The sequence below is a fragment of the Micromys minutus genome (assembly GCF_963924665.1).
Source record: "Micromys minutus genome assembly, chromosome: 8".
Classification (NCBI taxonomy): domain Eukaryota; kingdom Metazoa; phylum Chordata; class Mammalia; order Rodentia; family Muridae; genus Micromys; species Micromys minutus.
In genome coordinates, this window is record NC_137977.1 from 38,726,943 (window position 1) to 38,753,182 (window position 26,240).

At 40.3% G+C, this 26,240-nt stretch overlaps 1 protein-coding gene across 1 annotated transcript; it reads left to right on the forward strand.

The window, feature by feature from the left end:
- Window positions 1–26,240, forward strand: LOC308423788 (zinc finger protein 474-like; the record flags this gene model as incomplete). Its single annotated transcript, XM_080920554.1, has 3 exons — window positions 1–1,084; window positions 22,951–23,131; window positions 26,089–26,240. The coding sequence occupies exons 1-3, from the start codon at window positions 86–88 to the stop codon at window positions 26,238–26,240; spliced, it is 1,332 nt and encodes a 443-aa protein (XP_080776680.1). The 5' UTR covers window positions 1–85.

Consider the following 26,240-nt stretch of genomic DNA (forward strand, 5'->3'; position numbering starts at 1 on the left):
GTCACCAGCCTTCTGTCTAAGCAGCAGCCCAGAACCAGTGTGGCCTGAAACTCCAGCAAGCACTTAAAGGAAGCCTCCTCTGTTCATGGAAAGAGGAAATGAAAGGATTTCCAGCCAATCACAAGAGCTCACCTTCTTTATCCAGCAGGCTGTCCTGCCTAGTGACTCCCATTCAACCCTTCTGCAAGAAACGCGGGAGTCTGACGGTCTAACCAAAAACATAAAGCCCAAAACTCAGAAAAGGAGACCGGGAACAGCGATTCTATCAAAAGGCTCAAGTCGAATTATGTCAGAAAGCCAGCCTAGACCACCTGTGATCCCGTCCCGCAGGCCGGGGTTCCGGATATGCTACATTTGTGGCCGAGAATTTGGGTCCCAATCACTTGCCATTCATGAGCCCCAGTGTTTGGAGAAGTGGCGCGTTGAGAACAGCAAACTACCTAAGCACCTGAGGAGGCCAGAACCCTCCAAACCGCAGCCCATCGGTGGCAGTGCCTCCTACAACCTCCAGGCAGCCAACGAGGAGGCATTTCAGAGTGCGCAGGCTCAGCTACTGCCCTGTGAATGCTGCGGCCGCACGTTCTTGCCAGATCGTCTCCTGGTTCACCAGAGAAGCTGCAAGCCAAAGGGTGGAACACCAAACATCGATAGTCCTGATGTTCCTCCTGGTCTCAAGAAGGCTTCTAGCAGCATCCCAGCCCGACCAAGGACTCTCGTCTGTTACATTTGTGGTAGGGAATTTGGCACGCTGTCCCTTCCTATCCATGAGCCCAAATGCTTGGAAAAGTGGAAAATTGAGAATGACCAGCTCCCTAGAGAGCTGCGTCGGCCACTGCCCCAGAAGCCTCAATCCCTTCCAACTGGACAGCCCAGCCAAACAGGGGCAAGTCAAGCCGCGCTTGTACCTTGCCCAAATTGTGGCCGGACCTTTGCTGTAGACCGCCTACCTGTACACCAGAGAAGTTGTAAATCTCAGCCTAGTGGACCGAAAACTCCAAATTCGAAGCTAGAAAGGAAAGGTGGTCCAAATGCACCCACTAATTACAAGCAACAGAGGAACATGGAAGCACCCAACAGGGACAAGGTAACTGGTGTCATGTAAGATGAAGTAGGTGGACTGGGGACACACTGCATCTCCAAAAGGATGAGAGAACTATGCCCAGGGCCAGCCACCTCTGCCCCAATGATGGTTTCTTCCAAAGCCTTCCTTGTGTCTCAAAGCAGCCTGTCAAGTGGATCTTCTTTTGAACTCCAGGGACTGTGTGTGTCTCTTGCAAAGTAGACCTAACAGAGTGCTTGTCTTGTTGGTTCCTAATCCTCTTCAGTCCTGCATCCTAAAAGAGATGGACTTTTTTCCTCTCTCTCTCTGATCCCTCATCCCAGTAATCCCTGGGAGAGACTGTTACTTAAAATGAGTCATTAATGCTGTCTCTACATTACAGAGATATGATTCCCATTCCAACAGCCGATGTTTATTGCTGGTTTATTTTAGTCATCTACCTTAGGAATTCAGTTTTGGCAGTGCTGGGTTTAGGCTGAGTTTATCTTACTAAAATAGAATCTGTGTCAAAAACCCCAAATGACTTTAGCAATAATTAGACACGGGAACACTTGCTAAGTCTATGTGCTCTGCAGAGGCAGTATGATTTTGTTCAAGGCATATGTGATTATAAGTGTGTGTGTGTGTGTGTGTGTAGGGGGAGGGTTAACCCTTTCATGGATGGATGCTGAAGCAATTAGATATGTATGCATGGTTCTGGGAAATTCTATGTCCTGTGTTCTGTGCCCTTTATGGAGATTGCTTACAGGATGGTGTCCCCCAACCTCATTCTAAACAATGAACCCAGGTATTGTATTGTCAGCCTATAAAGTTAAAGTTATTAGCCTTTTACTTGAGGTCTCACCATTAGCAGCATTGGGTGAGGACGCTTATGAAAGTGGCCAGTTCAACAGCAGGACATGTACATAAAATCAGGACACTGCACTGTCACATGTGTCAGTTATAAAAAATAGGAGGTGGTCTTTCCTCATGGTTGTTTGAACTCCAAGCATGTTCAAAACTCCTAATCATGGCCTCCTGACAACAGTCTTCAGCCAGACACTATTGGTACATTGTTTAAGGAAACAAAGATAATCTGAACTATTATTAAGCTGGAACGATAAGGACACATCTTTTATTGTGATCTAATTTCTCTTGTCTTCATTTTTTATTGCTCTGAGAACTGTCTCTTCCTTGTTCCTAATTTCCATGACTAAGAACTATGGACTTGCTAGTTGGCTTTGAAACTCCCATGAACAGAGAAGTCAGAACAACAGGCAGAACAATTCTTCCAGTAACTATTGAAGAAAAATCAGAATGGCTAGATTCTTTGACCTGTGGAAATCCAAATGCTTAAGGGTAGCACAGACTCTCCATCTCATAAGCCTGATCTGGTTTTCCCATCCTCTGCCTGTTGCTTATCTTCCAAGATGTGTGGGGTCTGAAAACAGAGAACAAGGATCCGTCTTAGGGCCACCAAGGATCTGTCTTAGAGCCACCAAGGATCCGTCTTAGGGCCACCAATCAGCAACCGTCCCAGTGTTCTAACCCCCGGCCCCGTTTCTCCGTTTACTTTAAATGTCCTCACTAGAGATCTAGAGCTAGGAAGGAGTATGGTCAGGATTCTTGTGCTTACTGTGGTAACACATACTTTGTTCTCCAAGACTGGAGCCAACTGGCTAAGCACGGCGTGTTCTCTCAGTCACAACTGCTAAAAGAGAGCGGCTGTGATGTCACAAAAAGCCACCTCCCCTCCCCCCTCACACACCCAGTTGTCTGGAGGAGAGAATGTCAGCAGTGGTGGCATCTCCATGATGCCTGTGAGTATGTGAGAGTCAAGGCAGGCCCGTAGAAGACTGGGCGTTGCCCGTGTATACCCAAACCTTCAAAGACACGGCCTGCCCTTGCTACCTGTATCCTGACAGATTTGGGAACCATACAGGATGCAGTGAAAACACTGACAGGTCATCTAAGCACAAGGTCATAGCCACATCTAAGTCAAGCTTGGGTTAGTTAAAGTGGGTCAGGTTTTAGACTTCCCTAAAGCATGAGATGGTCTGGAAGTAACAGACATTATTCAGACCCTCAGACATTGCTTTTAAGGTGCATTCAGAAGAACGCCTTTTCTGACTAGTTTACTTTGCTTTCTGGATCCCATCTGTTGAAATTTTAGCTTCCTCACACCACTTACCACTTCATACAATGAGTCATTTGTTTTTCATAAAGAGCGCTGACCTATACATCATCAGATTCTGGAGTTGAGTCTGCCTGTGACAGCTGACTTTTGGCTGACTGAAGTGCATTGCTTTTTACAATTTGGACACACCTGCTTCATCTCATTCCCTTGTCAATTAGAGCAGTTTTACTCTGGAATTCTTGATCTGGTCTTGGATCAGCATCAGCTATCTTGCCTGATAGTCTCAAGGGGCTCCACTTGAATTCCAGAGAGGAAAGAAAAAAAAATATGTTCACAATAAGAGCCATAGCATTGGGGAAACAGGTGTGACAGTGATGTTTGATGGGCAACTACAGTGTCACTAACAATGTCCCTCTGCTATTGACTGTATAGCCTTATATGAACTCAAACTCTCCTGCTATGTATAACCTGAAATACAGAGCCAAATCTATTCTTTGTGATCTCATAGAGAAGTTGTGAAGGGCCCCAGCAGTGTTTAAGGGAAATAAAAACCCTAGTGTGAAATTCTGTACAAGTTGATTGTCCTGAGGCCGCCATTGTCTGGCCCTATGTCATAATGACCAGCACTGTGGCATTTCCCTCCTCTGAAAGAGAAAAGCGTGGGTGTGAGCTACATCTAGTTAAAAACTTCATATGAAGTTTGGATGCAGAGTGTGGAAAAATACAAAATTCTTCTTTGATTTTTACTATTGTGTTTGCTTAGCGAACATTCATTTTGTAAGTATTTTTCCATGATATCCACTGAAGAATGTGATAGAGGATGTTGTCATTTCTTATTCTAAAATAAAAGGTAGAAATGTTAACAATTTGGCTCTTTCCTGGAAGCTTATTGTTACAGTCTTTAGCCAGAAACCTTTTCCAGTTGCTTGAAGCACAGGATGATAAACACATAATTATAAACCCAAATTCAGTCTTTACTCAATGACCTTCTCTAAGTAAGGCTAGGGATATCTTGTCTTAGGATTTTGTTGGTAACACATGAAGTGTTCCTAAAAACCCTGCCCTCACAATGCAAAGCAGAAGTTATTTTTATTAAGTGACTCTATTGATTTTGCAGAAGACTGTCTCTCTGAACTTGCATCTGAGTACTATTGGCTTCCCCAGGGCTCAGGTTGCAGCCGAACACATCACTAGCATCTGGTGCTGCCACCTGCTGTTTCCTTTTAATGTCTTCTACATTATCAACTGTGTGACTGCTTTTCTCCTTCAAAAGATGTAATTTTATTCTTTTTAATTATGTGGATAGGTGTGTGTCTTATGTATAGGTTTCTGTACCTCATTGGAGGTGTCCTAGGAGACCAAACCTTCTGCAGCTGAATTATATAGATGGTTGCAAGCTATCTGATGGGGATGTACGTAACTGAACCTGAGTGCTTGGGTGCCTGGATGCTGTTAACTGCTGAGTGACGTATGCAGCCTCTATTCCTCTTTTTTTTTTATGTGTGTAAATCTTTTTCTTTCGTGCACGTGTATGTGCAATGCATGCATGCCTGGTGTCCTCAGAGGTCAGAAGGGAGTATCAAGTTTCTGGGAGTTGTAGTTATAGGTGGTCGTAGGCCATTGTGCAGAGCTGGGAGTCAAACCTCAGACCTCTGCAAGAACAAAAGATGCTCTTAACCACTGAAACATCTCTCCGACTCTTCCAGTCCCACCTCTTTATTTTTACTTCCAAAATCTAAGAAGGTTCCTTTATAGTACAACCAGGAACTCCAATTATTTCGGACTATGATTATATCAAATTTAAAGTTAGAGGTGCTGCTTCTGTGGGGAGAATCTCATTCCTTGAATGGCAAAATTGCTAATGGGACTGTCACAACAAGGAAGGTAGAGCAGATATGTCTCCATTTTCATATTTCATACTACCCATAGTTGTACATGGATTTCTGTTAAATAGAAAGAACATGGAGTTTAGTGACAAGAAGGAAAAATATGAACTATTTTTATTGAGTATCTTCATATATTCATCCATTAAACTGTGAAAAATGCCTGAGAGAGTAATTTTTGAAGAATAGAGATCTGATTCTCATATTCTGGAGACAAGGCAGTACAAGATGAAAGAACCAGCAGCACTGCTGTCTGGGAGGGATTTTCTATGTCCAACGTGGGACTGTGTTAGCTGACCTATGAATATTTATCATTAGGCATTGGCCTAAACACTAATATACACTCACAAAAACAAACAAACAAAAGCCTATAGACTCAGCTCTTAGTCTTAGTCTAACAGAAAATGAGATAGCATCAAATTTTGATAGCGCAGTGTGTTGTGATGAGAGACAACATTCTGAAACTTGTCTAGAGAAAACCTCAGGGGAGATTCTTCATTTGATTCCCATGAGCAGTGACAGCATTAACCAAGCAGGTTGGTGGGAGGGGTGGCTGTACGGGGTCTGACCTTACAGTGCAACTAAAGAGTCACATGCTGCTGGCACCTAATGGGGGGTGATGCTGTACAAGAAGAAGCTGTAGGGGTGGCATCAGGGCAGTGGTGTTTCCTCAAGCTGCCCTCTGCAGAATAGCACACCAGTTGTTTAGCTGTGCCATGAATCCAGTGATTTGTGACAGACTTGGAGATGAGGGACGGTGACCATACTTTGTGAGAGTTGAAATGTGGAAGGGTGAGGAAGGAGACCTAGGAGGACTAGTGGGAACTAGTTTAATTTAGTGGGAACAGCAGGTTTATTTGTGTCACTTTCTAAGAAGGAAAGGGAGGCTGTGGGGAGTAGTTTCATTATTAAAATGTACTGAGGTATTTAAGTAATCTGAGTTGAGATGTATGGGTTTGGGACTAAGAAGAGGGGACATGGATGGAATGTCCATTTGTTTAATATTAGTAATTACAAAAATCTGAATGCTTGTATGATTAGAAAACCAGACTGGGAGACTGAACTAGCTCAGCAGTGTAGGGTACTTACTGTTCTTGCACAGGGAACAGAGTTCTGAGTCTAAGATTCACATGGTATCTCACAACCATCTACAATCCCAGTTCCAGGGGATCTGGTGCTCTCTGTTGTCATCAGAGGCACCAAGTACACACAGATATATGTAGGTGAAACACCAATACAAATAAAATAAAAGCAAATAAATCTTAAAAGGAAAAAGGAAGAAAGAATGAAGCTGACCCCTGAAGGAGTTGGAGAATTAATATCCAAAATTAGGACCAACCAACTAGAAAGGCCTGGAGCGAGAGACTGCTCTGGAAAGTGGTAGCTGTGAAACTGTCAGTGGATGAGGGACAGCAGAGGGCTTGCTCAGAGAGAAAGCAGAACCAGAACTGAGAATAACTGTTGATTTGGCCATGTAGATTTATCTATGAACCATTTGGTTGGAGCTGTAGCACGTGGGGGGTATGTTTTGAGACATTTATCTCTCTAGCCTAAGAGGAAATAAATGAATAACTTAGAAGTAGGGATTTATTAAACAATAGAAGCATTGAGACTACATTGAATGACTAAAATAATAATTCAGTGGAGAGGAGAAACAAATTGAGGTTACCAGAAGAGGTAAGACTCCTCAGGAGAAGCAGGCACCAGGGCCTAGGATTGTCAGTGCATGAAAAGAGTACTTTGTAGGATGGATGATTCTTTATTCCAGGAGGATGTGGAATGCAGAAAACAATAAAAACTAAACAGGTGTATCCACTAGCAGTGAGAAGATGGAGGGGCTTTAATCTGTGTTTTTTAAATTAAACAGCAGGCAAGCCTAGCATGTATTCAGCCCATAAGAATGAGGAGAAAGGCTAACTCTGAGGGTTTTGGGGTTTTTTTTTTTGTCCCCTTTGTGTGCTCTATTAAACTGAGTTCTTGAAGTCAAGATCAAGGCTCTTAGGACTGCTTGCTTCTATTATCCATAAATTCCAGAGTGGCATGGGACTTGGGAATGGCAGATAACAGATTAAGTGGCCTAAGGTTCTCACAGTCATCTTCAGTGGCCATAGCTCATCTGCTCAGCAGTGCTGATGTCATGAAAGCCAACCTTACCTCATAAAGTACCTTTTGATGATGCTGCCTGCTGGGCTACTTAATGACCAACTCCACATGACACTTGATTATCTTTCCTTGGGGCCAACCATGCCCAAATATCAGGGCAGCATCCTAGGATCTCGTGGCTCTCAGGTGTACAAAGAGCAACAATAAGGTAACAGTCCTGGCTCTTTTTTTTTTTTTTTTTTTTTTACACTATTGGCCCTGAAAGCCAAGCCAGGAGAACCTGTGGACAGATGTGGAATGTGTGAAGTGTGTGTAGTGGGAAGAGCTTTAAATTTTTAACAGAAAATTTACTATCTATGTTTCTGATGAAAAAAATTTAAAGGATAAAACCTACACAAATGGTAATAACATATAACTTAAACATAAGAAATCTGCCTCAGACTGCATCAAAAGTTAGTAAGACTCTGATAGAAATGGATACTACTCCTAGGATTTACACCAGGATACCTCTACTTTGCTTGCTGCTCTTTTAGAAGGATAAATGCCAATTATGTGTTACTCCTGTGAGAGGATAGGACCACATGCTCACACACCAAATATTCAGCCATAAACTCAATAAAACTACACTATGGCTACATTATTTAAGAGCTTCTCTATCTTGGGCTGGTGAAATGGTTCGTAGAGTAAAGTTGCTGCCAAGTCTCACAATGAATTCTATCTCTGAGACCCACATGGTAAAAAGAGAGAACCAACTCCTGCAAGTTGACTTCTGCACCTGCGTGCACACCTAATAAATAAAATATGATAAAATGTTAATCTATCTCACATGTCTTCATAAGCCTGATTCTTTTTATTACCCCATTTCCTTGTTTCCAGTCCCAAATGCTTACATCTGTATTTCCTACTATGCATTAATGACTGTGGTTTGGAACATGATTATGACCAATCTAAATTCTAGCATCAGCACTAAATTCTTCTCCATGAGTTTTTGGAGTCACATCAACTACAGTCGAACATGTCCTGGCAGAGTCCTTGATGAACAGGCACGTCAGTGATCAGCATGTGGCACAAATTCTGCTGTATGATTGGACAGAGTATGTCGAGGGAAACTTACTTGAGCCCTCTTATCCCGATTGTCATTTATCTATACAGTGCTCCTCAGTTACTGCAGATTTTATGGCTTTTCTCAGAATTGTGTTGTCTTATATATAAAATATAACTTGACAAATGTCCAATATAGAATTTCAATACATTTCTCATATTTTTGTCCAGTTATCTGCCTCTAATACCGTGATCCCATTTTTAAAATCCCCGAGGAACATACACATTCTAAGAGAGCTTTAATCAGAGAATGCCAAAGCATAAAGGTGTTGCTCCCAACTTTAAGATTAAGCAAAATAGGGGCACTATGGGGAACAAGAGCAAATCTCCACTATGATGGGAAACATTTAAAAGAAGTTTGCCTCTTAAAATTAGAATTATTTCTGGCCTCTCTCACATGATAGACTTTTTGTTTTTGCTGTGTTTTGTTTACATGGAAACCTACTTCTAAGCAATTTCTCTGAGCTGGAGACCTTTACATCTAAACCATAAAAAACATCAGTCACGGGAAAAAACTTTCTGCTCTAAGTCCAAGCGGCACTATATAACCATTCTTCCTCTCCCTCTATGGTCACTGGATAGGTTAGTTGCCTTCTTGCCTGAGGGTTCCCCTCAGTGATTCCTCCTCTCATCTAGAAGCCACCTGCCCATGAGAGTTAGGCCTGCCATCCAACTGATGAGCTCCGAAACAAAACAAGACATCCTATATCAATATTATTTTAAGAAAGTAATTTTTAAGGCAAGAATTTGTCCAGAAAACTGATATCCTGTTTTAGTTTTAGTCTCAATTAAGGTAAAATGGAAAAAAAATGTTAAAGCAAGATACTGTTCCTTGGATGGGGAGATTGCTCATGTGGCAAAGCTGTTGCCTTGCAAATATGAGGATCTATTTCAATCTCCAAAATGAATTTAAAAAAACCCATCATATATGGTAGGGAAGGCTTATAATCCCAATATTGGGCAGAGTCAAACAAGTGAATCCCTGACAGTCGTTGGACTGCCAGCTTACAGTAATCAGGGGGCAAGATTTCCTGCACCACACACACACACACACACAGAGAGAGAGAGAGAGAGAGAGAGAGAGAGAGAGAGAGAGAGAGAGAGAGAGAGAGAGAGAGAGTCCAAGGGGACAAGAACTTGACAGTGCTGTAAGCACTGTGACTTTTCAAGGCAGCTGTGAGAACAAACCAGAAGCATCAATGGGAGCTTTGCTGGTTTCTCTCAAGGCTAATGTCTGTAGTAGAAGCAGGACACAGTACTCCATTGACTACAGAGGGTGGATTTGGCTTAGGATTCCAGATGTACAACAAAGTCATGGTTTTTGTCACTGAATTCATCCCTTAATATACTAGCTTCTTCCTGAGGATAGCTTCAAACCTTCCTATGCTTCAAACTAAAGCACTGATTCTCAACCTTCCTAATGCTGTGGCCCTTTAATAGTTTCCCTGTTGTGGTGACCTCCAACCACAACATTATTTTTGTAGCTACTTTATAACTAATTTTGCTACTGTTATGGATCACAACATAAACACTTTGTTGCAATTTGAGATCAAGTTTTATGTTACATTCACTATAGGCAACCTACTGATTATAGTATACATATAATGTATGTATAAAGAGGTATTTAGAGGGCAGTAAACCTATTTAGAAAAATAATAATAATAAATTTACTCTTGGGAACTGTGAGCTCCCCAACTGTGAATTCTTGGCAGATGAACACTACTAGGCAAAAGTTTCCTCTTGTGGAGCAGAATTAAATTCAACAAGGAAGAGTTTGGTCATCCCCATAATGTTTGTGCCACTGTTGTATTTATAGGGAATTTTAGAGAATTCAGTTTTGCTTTTCTAACTTCACCACCAGAGATTCATCGTTTTGGATTGCTACTTTTAGGAGATTGCAGTTAGAAAACCAATTCCCTAGAGAGATAACATAGCTTTCTTTCTTTCTTTCTTTCTTTCTTTCTTTCTTTCTTTCTTTCTTTCTTTCTTTCTTATTTATTTATTTATTTCTTACCTTTCTTTTTATTTCTTACCTCTTTATTTAAAAAAAAGAGGGACACATTTACAAATTTTAAAGGCATTTTGGCATAACATTATATGAATAATTTTGTCAGTACTTAATTCTTTTAGAGGTTTGATAGCATGCATGGAAATCCCACTAGTTACCATAAGCATGAAGTACATGTAGGACAGAACGTAACATGGAAACAGATTTCTTGTTGGGTATAGATTAAGCATAATGATCTGTGAGTACCAAAAATTGCCACAAGGCTATTATCTTAGCTCTTGGCTTATTAATTATTTGAGGTCCAGGTATACCATACATTGAGAGGGTGCTATACATTTCTTTTCCCTAAGAAAGACTGGGGCTTTCTTTCTTTCTTTCTTTCTTTCTTTCTTTCTTTCTTTCTTCCTTCCTTCCTTCCTTCCTTCCTTCCTTCCTTCCTTCCTTCCTTTCTTTCTTTTTTTTGGCCTTTGTTTTTCTTGAGCTTCATATAGTCTGTGAGTTGTTTCTGGGGTGTTCAGAGCTTTCTGGGGTTAGTATTCAATTATCAGTGACTGCATATTATGTCTGTTCTTTTGTGACTGGGTTACCTCACTCAGAATGATATTCTCTAGATGCATCTATTTCCTTAAAAATTTCATAAAGTCATTGTTTCTGATAGCTGAGTAGTACTTCATTGTGTAAATGTACCACAATTTTTGTATCCATTCATCTACTGAAAGACATCTGGGTTATTTCCAGCTTCTGGGTATCATAAATAGGGCTTCTATGAACATTTTGGTGCATGTGTCTTTGTTGTATGTTGGAGTATCTCTGGGGTATATGCCTAGAAGTGAAATAACTGGGTCTCCAGGTAGTACTACGTCCAATTATCTGAGGAACTGCCAGACTGATTTCCAGAGTAGTTGTACCAGTTTACAACCCCACCAACAGTGGAGAAGTGTTCCTCTTTCTCCACATCCTCGTCAGCATCTGTTGTCATCTAAATTTTTGATCTTAGCCATTCTGACTGGTATGAGTTGGAATCTCAGGGTTGTTTTGATTTGCATTTTCCTGATGACTAAGGATGTAGAGCACTTCCTTAAATGCTTCTCAGCCATTCGATATTCCTCAATTGAGAACTTTTTGTTTAGCTCTGTACCTCATTTTTAATAGGGTTGTTTGATTTTCTGGTGACTAACTTCTTAAGTTCTTTGTATACCTTGGATATTAGGCCTCTATCTGATGTGGGGTTGGTAAAGATCTTTTCCCACTCTGTTGGCTGCCGTTTTGTTTTCTTGACAGTGTCCTTAGCCTTATAGAAACTTTGCAATCTCATTAAGTCCCATTTGTTGACCTTTTTTACCTTAGAGCTTGAGCCATTGGTTTTTTGTTCAGAAAATTTTCTCCTGTGCCTATGTGTTCTAAAGTTTTCCCTACTTTCTCTTCTAATAGTTTCAGTGTATCTGGTTTAATGTGGAGATCTTTGATCCACTTGCACTTGAGCTTTGTACAAGAAGATAAGAAAGGGTCTATTTTCATTCTTCTGTATGCTGAGTGCCAGTTGGACCAACATCATTTGTTGAAGAGGCTGTCCTTTTTCTATTGAATGTTTACAGCTCCTTTGTCAAAAATCAAGTGAACATATATGGGAGGATTCATTTCTGGATCTTCTATTCTATTCCATTGATCCAAGTGCCTATCTCTGTACCAGTACCATGCAGTTTTTAACACAATTGCCTTGTAATATAGCTTGAGGTCAGGGATGGTGATTCCTGCAGATGTTTTCTTGTTGTTGAGGATGAATTTCGCTATTCTAGGTTTTTTGTTATTCCAGATGAAATTGCACATTGCTCTTTCCAACTCTATGAAGAATTGGGTTGGAATTTTGATGGGGATTGCATTGAATCTGTAGATTGCTTTTGGTAAGATGGCCATTTTTACATTGATCCTTCCAATCCATGAGCATGGGAGATTTTTCCATTTTCTGCAATCTTCCTCGATTTCCTTCTTCGGAGTTTTGAAGTCCTTCACTTGCTTAGTTAGGGTCACACCAAGGTATTTCATATTGTTTGTGACTATTGTGAAGGGTATCTTTTACCTAATTTCTTTCTCCACATGATTGTCCTTTGAGTAGAGGAAGGCTACTGATTTGTATGAGTTAATTTTATATCCAGCTACTTTGCTGAACTTGTCTATCAGCTGTAGAAGTTCTCTGGTGGAATTTTTGGGGTCACTTATGTACACTATCATGTCATCTGCAAACAGTGATATTTGTACTTTTTCATTTCTAATTTGTATCCCTTTGATTTTCTTTTGCTATCTAATTGCTCCATCCAGGACTTCCAGTACTATGTTGAATAGGTAGGGGGAGAATGGGCAGCCTTGTCTAGTCCCTGATTTTAGTGGGATTGCTTCAAGTTTACCACTGTTAAGTTTGATGTTGGCTATTGGTTTGCTATATATTGCTTTCATTATGTTTAGGTAAGAGTCTTGTATTCCTGTTTTTTCCAAGACTTTTAACATGAAGGGGTGTTGAATTTTGTCAAATGCTTTCTCAGCATCTAGTGAGGTGACCATGTGGTTTTTTTTCTTTGTTTATATGGTGGATTACATTTATGGATTTCCATATATTAAACCATCCCTTCATCCAAGGGATGAAGCCTACTTGATCACGGTGAATGATCATTTTGATGTGTTCTTGGATTCGGTTTCCAAGGATTTTGTTGAGTATTTTTGCATCAATGTTCAGAAGTTTTCTTTCCTTGTAGGGTCTTTGTGTGGTTTAGGAACGAGGGTTATTGTGGCCTCGAAAAATGAGTTATGTAGTGTTCCATCTGACTATTTTGTAGAATAGTTTGGAGAGTATTGGTATTAGGTCATCAATAAATGTCTGATAGAATTGTGCACTGAACTCATTTGGACCTGGGCTTTTCTTTAGTTGGGCGGCTTTTGATGACTGCTTGCATTTCTTTAGGTGTTATGAGATTATTTAGACCATTTACCTGGTCCTGTTTTAACTTTAGTATCTGGTTCTGTCTAGTAATTCTTCCGTTTTCTCCAGATTTTCCAGCTTCATTGGGTATAGGCTTTTGTAGTAGGATCTGATGATTTCTTGAATTTCCTCAATTTCAGTTGTTATGTCTCCACTTTCTGAGTTTGTTAATTTGGATAATCTCTCTTTGCCCTCGCATTAGTCTGGCTAAGGGTTTATCAATATTGTTAATTTTCTCAAAGAACCAGCTCTTGGTTTATAGCAAAGCTTTCTTGGCCACTGATGTATTGACACAATTAGTTATGTCATATAAATTAAAGATTAGGCAAACACGTTTATGAGGATAGTCAAAAGATTAGAAGAATGGGCTGTTTAAAGTCACACTTCAAATGTTTTCAGGGGTAGACCAGGTTGCACAGTGTACACTAAAAGTAAATGCTTGTTGCATCCTAGAGAGGAGGCCCTTAGGATAGTAATTTGTAAACTTTTGGGGACATTAAGCTGACCAACTGAAGCATTGGCTTTTAACCTTCCTAATATGCTGGGACCCATTAATGCCTTTCCCCATGTTGTGGTAACCTTCAACCATAAAATTATTTTTGTTGCTACTTCATAACTGTAATTTTTCTACTGCAAAGAATCATATGTAAATATTCGTGTTTTCTGATGGTCTTATGCTCCTGTGAAAGGGTTATTTGATCCCCATGTTGGTATGCATGGAAGCGAAGCATACTACTAGCTGAAAGGATTATGGTCTATCTGATTGCAATCTGAGATCTAAAGGATACTGATGGAGGCCAGTCTATGGTGTCCCTGTAGGCGACAGGCTGGGATCTGATAGACTAGATGGGAAGGCTGAAGGGTCCCTGTGACCATGCACAGCAAGAAGGGCTCGCATATTTTTCCACTCAATCTGCTTCCAGTCACCACTTGGATGACCTCTGCAAGTTTCTAGACCAGTGATTTTCAGCCTGTAGGTCACCATCATTGGAAAACTCATATTTCTAATGGCCTTAGGAACTGAGCCACTGAATACTCAGTAGCAACATTATGGCTGGGAGTTAATAAGAACCACTGTTTTAGATCATGAGGCTGATCTTATGGGACAAACACCAATCTCTTATGAAGTTTAAAGGGTCACAGAAATTTGGCTGTCTAAAATTCTTCCTTGCCTGGAAACCAGTTCTCAAAATAATCATCCCAGGCTCAAACACACTAATGGGCATAGAAGTCAAGGAAACACTGTCTCTACTGAGTAGAAGCCCTTTCCTTCAAGTATTTCATGAAATGTTTCATGTGTTGAGTTATGCACAGGCAAATGGGGGTTCATCAGCCTGATACTCACTCATAGTGTTGAAGAATATTTCTTAAGAAAAGTGGGTTCGCTGTGGTTATTCCCACTGCCTAGGACCAGTTCTTGGTTCTGTTCCCTACACAGAGCCTGGAACATGGCAACGGCAACTTCAGAGCAACAGTATTTCCATTGCATTTCAATCTCAAGAGATGCCCACCTCTCCTTCTTATATGGCCTTTGGAGCAAGCCTCATCTGAGTCAGTTGCTGCTGTGTCTCCAGAAGGCACCTCTTTGTTTCTGCTCAAATCATATTGGCACCATCACTATTTAGAATACCATTGTCTTGCTGACTTTTGGGAAGTTGGGAAATAGTTGATTAAATCCAGATAGTCATAGGCTAGCTGGGCCTATTACTAGTCAGGCTCCGTCTGAGAGACAAAATACACAGAGATAGAAAAGACAGCTCAAAAGCCAGTTTTGAGACAGGGTAAGACATATCTACCTCTCTCATAGTCACCCCTGTTTTGAATTTTGATGTTTTGACTTGTATCACCACAGATTAATGATTACAGCCATATGCTTGGAAGAAAGCAGGCATGTCTTCTGTTAGATTGCTGGGTTTAGATCAACATTCTATTTCTCTTTTAAGATATCTCATTTTGTAATCCCTTGGATGTATTTTGTTTGTTTGTTTTGTTTTTTGTGGTGTTTTGGTTTGTTTGTGTTTTATTTTTCAGTTAGTGAATAGCCCAAACACAAGCAATAGGGCTATTTTGATACAGGATGCTATGACACAGTCCCCTAGATGGGGATGGAAAAGCTATGTTTTTAGGACTATTTCCAAATAATATATAAATTCTTGTTAATTTGGAGGGGGGAATCTGGTATTACATTTAATTTGAATACGCATTTAGTAATAAGAATGTGATTTGCACACTGATGTGGTTTCCTTGGCATAGCCTCAAAGGGATGGCCTTCTTATAAAGAACAGACAAAAGGCTTCAATGACAAGAAATAAATCTAGGCTGGTGACAGGGCTCAGCAGGTAAAAGGTGCTTCCACCAAGCCTGACAACTTGAGTTTAATCTTTGGGACTCACTTGATGGAAAGAGAGAATCAATGGCCATAAGCTGTTGTTTGACTCCCACACACACTAGTATGGTACATGCATGCAGCACATGACTCACAGAGGTAACATACACATGCACACACACATGCATATGCCCACACAAACAATTTTAAAGCCATATACTTGAGTCATGCAATCTTAAATATTCTGTAATACTGTACCCCATCCTTTCTCACTGTAAAAGTACACTTAGTGTTTACTATAAAGCTAGAGTAAGAATTTAACAGGTCCTCCAGAGCTCCCAGGGACTAAAATACCAACCAATGAATACACATAAAAAGACCCATGGCTCCAGTTGCATATGTAGCAGAGGATAGCATTATCTGACATCAGTGAGAGAAGAGGCCTTTGGTCCGGTGAAGGTTTGTTTCCCCAGTGTAGGGGAATGCCAAGGCACTGAGGTGGAAAGAGTGTTTGGAAGAGGGAGTCTCTTCATGGAAACAAGTTCAGGGGGAGGGGGATGGGGATGGGAATGAGGGTGGGAAGTGGAATAACATCTTAAATCATAGATACAGAGAATATCCAATAAAAGAAGACAAACCAAACAATAACAACACCAACAACAAAAGAATTTAACTGGTGGCATAATTTCATTCTTTACTGAAAATTACTCCTAGTGACTTCAATTTTGGCTTTCAGGGTCTCTTCCATTGACACTCACGTAACATTGCTCTCATTTCTTTCTTTCTGACCAATGTGTCCTTCAAGACCATCTTTCAGAAGCTCTTGTTTATCAAGGTACACATTTCACCATGGTCTCCTTTAGACTGAGCTATGCCAAGGCAGCAAGACTGGTTAAATCATACTTTATAGCTTCTCTGAAATTATCTTATTTATCCCACTTTGGTCAATAATTTTCTTAAGCTTTTCCACCAAGACCTCCCTCCCTATTCTAACCTTTACCCTCTCATCCTCATAGTGCTGTCAAAACTATTAAGTTTTATGTAAACAGTAATGCAATGGATGGGTGGCAAGCTATATCTACACTGGTAAGAGAAATTTCTAAATGTTCACTTGCCTCTTGTGTTAACCACATTTGACCAACATAAACTGTCAAATGCCAGGTGCTCCCAACAGAGGGGAAAATGACCAAAAAGTGAAAGATACTACATGGAAAATGATAGTAGAATTTTACCAGTAGCCAGAAAAAAATGATTTAAAACTCATGAAAAGTTAGCAGATTCAAGTTAAAACACGCACACACACCCTCATACCCCCCCCACACACACATTTTCCCTAAAGCATCTATGTATTCTGTCTGAATTGGTTTCCCCACCAACCAGAAAGGACTAGAGCAGAGGAGGGGTAAGCTCTGATGGACTAGTTTGCCTACGTGCTATTTCTCACTTTCATAAAGTGCTTCACAGCTGAACAGTGCTCACGCCCAACTAGAGATTCACTTTTAACATGTCAGCTCCACAAGTATTATCTGAAATCTCGATGAGAAAACTAACTCCAGTGCTTCGTTCTGTACAGAGTTCAGACTTGGGTTTTTCCTTGCCTTCCTTTGATTTCACAATCCAGCGGTTGACTGGCCCCGGCCAGCTCCACATGAACAGGGCTTGCTGTCCTCCTGTGACCTCTAAGGACAACCTTCAGTGCCCCTGCCTTGCTCTGTTATGCTGTTATCCAATGCTGCTTGCTGCCCACTGGGCAAGAGGGGGCACTTGTTGGCTCTATCAGGGTAGAGTCTTTTCTTTCTGTTCTTGTTCTCCATCACCCAAAGCCCACCACACACACACACACACACACACACACACAGTGTGCACACACAAATCCATCTCTGCCTGCAAACACTGAAGAAAGAACTCAACTACTAAATCCCTAGTAATCAGGGTAATGGCCTTGACCATAAGCCACAGATGGTTCCACGAAATTTTAGACTGACAATAGTGAAGTTAATAAAAAATAAATAAATCAAGTCATCTTATCTCTCTTCAGACCCACTAGGGAGCATTCTCTCCTCAGCAACAGATGGGTTTCCTACACCTCCTTAGAGCATTCCTTAGTATGAAGATGCTAAACCTAAGAATATGAAGCATATCTCAGGTCAGCTGAAGTTCAATCCCAAATATACAGCATAGGGGAAGCTCTCAAAAAAGTTACAGGGAACTCCTTCCCATTTACTGTAGTCATTTCTCCCACATTCTTTGTACTTCTCAGGGTGTCTTCTGGCCTCTGGGCCACCCTGCTCACTCCCTTGCGAAAGAAGCCTATGACAATTTGATGTGAGCGTCTACACTTCAGAACTAAGCCATTTGTTTTGCTCATTCTGCTTGGTTCAGTATTGGGCTTGGCTTGCAATCCAGATTCCATATGGAATCTTAATGACTACATTCTTCTCAAAGTAAAATGCACGTCTTAGTTTTGGATGGAATGCCCTGCATTTAATTAACCTCCCAAGTGAATAAATGCCAAAGGAGAGAGTAGGAAACCTCGAGGTGTCTCAGAAATTATGGCTTATGTTCTAGACTTCCTTTATGTCATGAATTTCTGGTTTTCCAAGTCCCTTTGCATGGGCTATACAATGATACAGGAAAACACGAGAAACAAGCAGTTGCTCACCGTGGTGAATGTAGTCTATTGGTTTAGTTTAGCACTCAATAAAAATATTATACCTCAGATAAAATCTAATGGACTCACTCCAGTTGCTGTTTTAATTGACCTCTTAATTTGCTGTTTCATCTTTTAGGATATATTTTTGCTCCTGGAAATCAGAAATTATAATGGTTTCTTTTGTTTTGTTTTATTTTTTTATTGTGATTTTCTTTTTTGTTAAGAGACTGCCCAAAAGCTGTGCTTAAAAGCAGACTGATTCCAAAAACATGCACATTTTATCATTGTGTTTTATTTCCCCCAAAGGATAACATGCCATTCATTTGTGTGTGTGTGTGTATGTGTGTGTGTGTGTGTGTGTGTGTGTGTGTGTGTCTTCATGTCTCCCAGCCCCTGAAGACTATGTGAGGAAAGGGGCCTTTAATGCCGCTGGAATCTGTTGGAACTCTGTTTAATTGGGTCATTTTTGCTTTAGTTGGTGAGTAGTTTTCCTAACTAAATCACAGTTACATTCCACAATACCCAGTCCTATCATTTTAGTCCTTGCTGTGTCAAAAACCTGCATCTCTTCACCCCGAAGATCACGATGCTCAGTAGATGGAGTTCCTCTCTGTGAGCTCTATGAGCCCCGATTTTCCTACCACTACCTTCCTCTGACTTGATCCACATACTCTTCCTCCTCTTTCTCTCTCCTCTGCACTCAGTATCTCCAATCCACCCTCAGTCTACCTCTCACTGACGGTGGAGGAAGACCCCACTTTATAACCCCACTTTTTCCTGTCATGGAAACTTTCCTGCCTCCACTCAGCTTCCATTTCCTTCAAGCCTTTCTGAAAGCACCCCCATCTCCTGGCTCCCATTGTGAACGTCTAGCAGCTGAGCTTTCTGTGCTTTGCGGGTGGTAGAAATCAACACACTTTAGACTTTTCTTTACCTCTCCTGTCCCATCGGGGCAGAATGCTTATCTGTCACTGACATGTGACCTAGTAGTGAATCTGATGTCCTTTGTTCACCTGTCCAATTATGGTTTTGTTTTTCACCTTTTACAAAGTGATGACTCCACCTTGCTGGACTAGGAAGGAGTGTTTCCAAAATTCTAAATGGAACTTTTCTCTCCATGCCTCAGTCTTTAAACTGAAAATTTTGGAACTTTCTCTGCATTTTTTTAACCTATCGTTTTGTATTTTCAATATTCTTATTATGGGCATTCTACCTGCATTTCTTCTCCATACTCTAATCCCTTTATCTGGCATTTTCCTATTGAAACTTTTTTTCTGCATGAAAAGTTCTAAAAACCATTAACATCCAATAGCAAGCCTATGTTTCCTAGGTTTGCTGAGGTTAAATTCTAGAACAACATTAGTCTCCTTGAGTCTAGAACACAATCAATGTTTTTCTCTTTCTTTTATTTCCTTTTTTTTTTTCTCATTTCTCCCATTCTGACCCTGGATGCCATCTTCCAGAATAAAGTATTGCCATATTTGGTTCCATTATGCCCTATCTACAGAATAGCCATGTATGAATGTCATAGTCTTGTTGGCCTGCTATCCACAAACCACCAGGTTAACATCCTTGACACACAGTTATGGCTTAGTTATTGGCACCTCTCACAGTAAAATCCAAATCTCAGCTTGGCTGTCATGGCTACCCATGTCCCCACAGCCTCTTAACTATATGACTCAAGCTGTCTACACTGAACCTATGATATGCCAGCTTTTTATTTTCTCTAACTAGACACATGGAATATTTGTCCCATTCTTTTATTTGAAGTGTATTTGCATGATTGGTGCTCATATAATGTGTTTCTTGTCATAAAACACAAAGTTGGATGTTGTCCTTTTAATCTAGTGTGGAAATGTGTTCTCTTTCACTTATATTACTTTTAATTTGTATTCTTCTGGTTTTTTGAGATGGAGTTCAGCTCTTTAGCCCAGGCTGGACTAGAACACATTATGTAGCTTGGGCTAGCATTGAACTCACAACTTCAGTTTCACGTTTACGAAGATTGGGTATAAGCCATCGTGTCCAGCATCATGTCTTTTCATTGTGTGGCTTAGACAATTTGTATTCACTACAATTATTGATTTTAAAAGTCAGGGTTGTTTGAGGTATACTGCAAGAGGCAGCAGGTAGGCACTGGGTAATAAAATCACTGCCCCTGGCCAGTCATCAGCACAGCTGGCTTTATTTTTAGCTGCCTTCCTTTATTAATCCTCTCAATATCCACGTTTGGGTTGGTTGGTGTTTTTGTTTCTCTTCATTGTCCTTCCTTCTTTGGGGGTCAGTTTATTTGATGTTTGGTTGCCCATCTCACCTGTCAACTTTAGTTTTACCTCTTGCATATCTCTATGCACTAGTGGTTACTGCATAAGTTAAAATAATTGCCTTTGACTTACAATGTTTATATTTTAAAACTATTTCAAGAAAATATAAACAAATTAATAATTATCTATTTTGGTTTTGCTCACTGTGTTGTGGATAACTATCACTTGTTCTGTAGAGATACACTATAAACTCTGCCTTGGATACTTTTGACTTAAAATGCCCATTATCCAAGAGACAGTATTCCTTATAGCCAAACTGTGACTACTTCAAAGCTTGTTTTACTGACTGACCTATTTGTGTTTTATAGTATTCCCCCATTGCTTCTTACAGAACAAGGCTATTTGCTGATATTTCTTTTCATGATTTAAAACTTCTCTTAAAAATTTTGGCTCAATATATCGATCAGCAGTGGATCCATTAATTGTTCTTCTGGCCAAAATATCTTTATTTAATCTTAAGTTTTGAAGACCATTTTTACTGGATTAAAATTCTGAATTGACATTGTTTTATAGTGGGTTAATTTTTGTGTTTTTAAAATTAAAAAATGTGAGGTCGTTATTTTGTGGCCTCCCCTTTCCTTTCTGCAGAGGTTCCGTGGAAAGAGAATATGGAAAAGAAGGAAGCTTGTATTAACGGTTTCACTAGAGACTTCTGAAACACTGTATGACATGAGCCTCGGTGATTTATTTATCCACCGACCCTCATCTACATTAGCTACGCTTGTTATTGTTTTGATTAGATACCTGACAAGAAGCAATTTAATCGAGAGTTGATTTTGGCTAAGGTTTGAGGGCACATTTACCACAGCAGCAACTGGAAACTTCTTCAAGGACACACTCAGGGTGTATCTTCTAGGTGATTTCTAATCTGAACAAGTTAACAATGACAACTGACCATCATACCCTTTGCCAATTTGGCACTGTCACTTTTAAGATTTATCCTTCCACACCCAGTCTCAAAGGTTCCTACTTTTCCTATAACAAAGTTCATAAAGAATCACAGCAGTCTCCCTGCCATCCAAAAGCCAAGGTCAAAGTCCATCAGAGCCTCAAGACAATCCCTTAAATGTAAGTTCCCATATAATAAAAATGCCACAAATTTCTACTACACACAGACAGAACACGCATTCCCATTCCAAAAGGAAGAAAGTAACATAGCAGCAAAGACCGGGCCAAAGCAACAGTAAAATAAGCAGGGGAAACACCAATTCTTGCAGCTCTATGTTTCATCTTCTAGATGTTTCTTTGTTTCTTTGTTTAGTCATTTTTTGTTGGAGTGTGTGTGTGTGTGTGTGCATTCAGATGTTCATGGACTACCACAGTGTGCATGCGGAGGTCAGAAGACAACTTGCAGGAGTTTATTCTTCTTTTGCATGGGTTCCAGGGGTCTAATTCAGGTTCACTGGCATTTCCATCAAGCCTCCTCTACTCAAGTCCTCTCATCTCCCAGTCAGAGGCCCATTATGGTGTCACATGGGATTCCAGATACTACCCACTATAGGCTGTCTTCCCACATAGGTCACACCTCTTTGAAAATTGTCTCAAACACTTGCTGAGAGGTGTGTCTCCCAGGTGATTCTTAATCCAATCTATTGGCAATGAAGATTGTAGACAAAATTCTGGGTATTGATCTACCAACTTGATTGGTGGTCTTTGCCAGTGGTGGATCTTACTCTAGACTCAGAAAGAAGGTGCAGGTACTTGAAGTAGAAAGAAGCTGAGGAGAGAGTGTGGACAGGCCTGTTTCCTGCTCTCTGATGGCACCTTCATTTTCAGACATATTGGCACATTAGAGCTTGACATTACTGAGAGAATTCTAGCCTTCTTTCCTATTGCATTTCCCAGCACTACACTCAGGTGTAAGGATTAGAAGATCAATCTTATAAACAATGAACATACATTTCAGACAATACTTTTTTATTCCCCTCCCACGTCATATCCACTCGTGTAACAGCATAGTTTGATCTCTTAATCGCCAAAAAAGTTAAACTCACCAGACCTAGTTGGAGTTTTCTTCTTCTTCTCCTTCTCCTCCTCCTCCTCTTTCTCCTCCTCTCCCTTCTCTTCTCTCTTCTGTTCTCTTCTGTTCTCCTCTCTCCCTCTTCCACTCCCTCTCCCCCTCCCTCCATCCCTCCCTCCCTCCCTCTCTCTCTCTCTCTCCTCCCCCCCACCCCGTATGCCTTGCACATGCCTTTGGAATTTAGAAGAAGTTATAGGCAATTGTGACTTGCTGGGAACTGAATTAAGGTCCTCTGCAAGGGCAGTACTCTTAACCACTAAGCTGTCTCTCTTACCCTGATCATTGGAATTAACAATGTTAACCGTCCATAGAGCTTGATTTTACTGTAACTTTCCAATGAGATTTCCATACTTCCACTTTATCTAATTAGTTATATTGTTTTCAGCCCACGATGATAAGGCGTCCACCAACAGTCATTTGTTACATCTGTGGCCGTGAGTATGGGACCAGATCTATTAGCATCCATGAGCCACAGTGTCTGAAAAAGTGGCATAATGAGAACAACATGTTGCCTAAGGAGCAAAGGAGACCAGAACCGAAAAAGCCAGAAGTCAGAGCTATCACTGGTAAGTAGAAGGGGCGGGGAGAGTGAGTTCAGAGAGTTCTTTTCCTTACTAATTCAAACACCTGAAATCAGCAGCACCAAATATCTTAAATGAAGTCAAGTTTGATTTTTAAAAGACATTCTGGGATATCTGTTCAGTGGTGCCTTCAGATACTGAGACACAGAGATGTTAAGTCCTGGCAACACCTAGTGTAAGAGACCCATGGAAATTTTTTATTTCCTAAATGATATTTGTATATCACCATGCATGATAGCATTAAAACTTTTGGGAATATTCACAGAATTGTTTCATTTATAAATGTGTCTTGAGTACCGAATTTCAAAAAAAAAAAAAAAAAAAAAAAAAAAAAAAAATGCCTACCAGGTCAACTAGTCAGGTTACAAAACTGAAAAAAGTGTTTCTAGTCTGAACAAAGAGGGGAGATTCCCCCATCCAGCTGCTGTTGTCATTGAGAAACTCAGCCCAAGAGAGTTATAATTTTGAATGAATGCAAAGGGAACCAGAAAGTTAGACATCTGGATGGAATGCTCAAATTTTCATTTTAAAATTTTATTTATTTTATTTTTGCAATAAGTATTATAAGGTGCTATTCACTTCAAGTGAAAGAGGAGCTGTACTTTCTCCTGTGAGTGTTCACAGTGCACTGTGTTTCCTCAGAGTACAAAGAGAGTTAAGAAAAGAAAAAAATACATGTAGCATGATATAGGTAGATATATATTTATATAATTATCATGCAAACTCAGTCCCAATTATCTATCTATCATTGATGACTTTTTTCATTAGATTTCCTCTTTCTTTAAGGGACATTGATTTTAAGAGAAGTATTTTTCAATGTCTTCTTCCTGTGTCGTCCTAGCTATGGTGCAGGCTGTTGTCATTGGCCAGTATGATCTAAGAAGACATGACAACCCACTGAGTGAAATTTAGGTTGCTATCAGTTCTAGGTACTATTGAAAGCCAGCTATTCATAGTCTTTGGCAAGGAGGAGCTTGAAGGCTGAAAAGTAAATCCAGAAAGGATATACTGGGGCTGGAGAGATGACTCAGAGCTAAAGAGCACTGAACTGATCCTGGCAGAGGACCAGAGCTTTGTTTGCACCATCCACATGGCAGCTCGCAACCATCCATAAGTTCAGTTCTTGGAGATCCAACACCCTCTTCTGACCTGTTTTAGCATAATGCCCACGTGCGGTACACATACATATATGCAGGCAAAACACCCATACACATAAAATAAAATAAAACTGAACTCTCCACCCATTGAAACCATAGCATTTGACTCTTCTGACTTGGCACACAAAATGATCTTCCCTAATTCTCTGTACCATCTTTTCTGTTTGATCTTTATCATCATATGGCGTGAAGAAGGGGAAAGGATAATGGGCAATCCCTGGGGCGTGTGGGGAGGGAGTGTTTGCCACTGTTGGCTGAGCGAATGGGTAGATCCTGTCATGTCTCTTGCCTGCAGTTTTCCTCTTAGCATTGGGCTACTTTTATCTCTGAAGGTGCCTTTTTCCTCTAGGTAAATAAAACTGGCATCTCCTCCCCCACACTCAGTATAATACTCCTTTTCCTGCATCCACAGTCAAAGCCCTATGCGGAAGCACTGCAATGAAAAGGCCAATGCTGTTCTTATCTCTATTTTTCAAAGCACTCAAAATGCACATTCATGTGCTGGAGAGATGGCTCAGTCATTAAGTACACAGATTGCTTCTGCAGGGGAGGGACCTGAGTTCATTTCCCTGCACCCACATCTGGCAGCTCACAATTGCTTATAACTCCAGCCATAACACATCCAACATCTCTGGCCCCCAAAAGGCATATGTATTCATATACACATACATACACACACACACACACACACACACACACACACACACACACTTAAAAATAAAAGCAAATCTTTAAACACATTTCATAATCTGTATAATAGTGAGACTTGCTTTATTTAGGAGAAATACCAGGCTGCACAAGGCTGAAATCTCCATTGAAAGCAGGCATACTAAGAATCTAAAGGATTGTTGTGGTTGTGTGAACCATAAAGACAAACATCATGAACACAGCCTAGTGTTTAATGGAGTAACGTACACTGGCCAATGATAAAAACAGATCTGTTCTGAGTTCTTGGCCATGTTTGAGAGACCTATTTTCAGAGATTTTGGGACGTAGTCAATTTAATGTACTAAAGTCATTCTATTTAAATAAGGCTTATTAAAGTTAAACCCCACATTGTTCCTCTAAATAAAGCCATATGCTTCCTCTCTCCCGTGTACCGCCAAAGAAGATTACACATCTCTCAGCCCTCTCTTTGTTTGATTAAGGGTGCTTCTTCCCCTCAGCTTATTTTGTTTGCATTCTTCACTTTAATTAAGGAAGTGTGGTTATGGCCATGAGAAGATGATTTTTTTTTTTAGAGTATAATTCATCTCACATTCACTCTCAGTTGTCAGTTTGGGTCTCTGAAAACATTCCAGGGAAGTAGTGCATAAAAGGAAAACACAAACAAGCTCTTTTCCCACTGTAAGCTTCATACTTATAACCAACAGGCAGAGGCCAAAAGTTATATTTGTCAGATAAAAATGTGTAAGCAAAGATGTTAATAATTAGTGAGGAATGCATATCACAACAAGAAACTATATCTTTCCATTTTTAATGTTCAAAGCAAAAAAAAAAAAAAAAAAAAGCCTCCAGTTCATAGCTGAAAGAATGCTCAACACCATTTACTATTTATTTATTAAGTTCTGGCAAAGTCACATGATTTGCTTGAAAACACCAGTCAAAAGGTATTTCCTGGGATTGTTTTACATAAATAGTAGAATATGGTTTCCAAGATCGTAAACTAATTCATTTTACCTTCCTTTTTACATACATACATATAATATTTATATTTATTATATTAATAGTATATTAATATACTATACTGTATCTTCCCCTTTCCTCTTTCCTTCCTCTTTGCAGCCAAAGGGTTCTACGATCTTGACGCCTTAAATGAAGCTGCTTGGACAAGTGCCCAGAGCCAATTGGTTCCCTGCAACACTTGCGGGCGGACCTTCCTGCCAGACAGACTAATTGTTCACCAGCGATCTTGTAAATCCAAAGCCGCCAAGTAA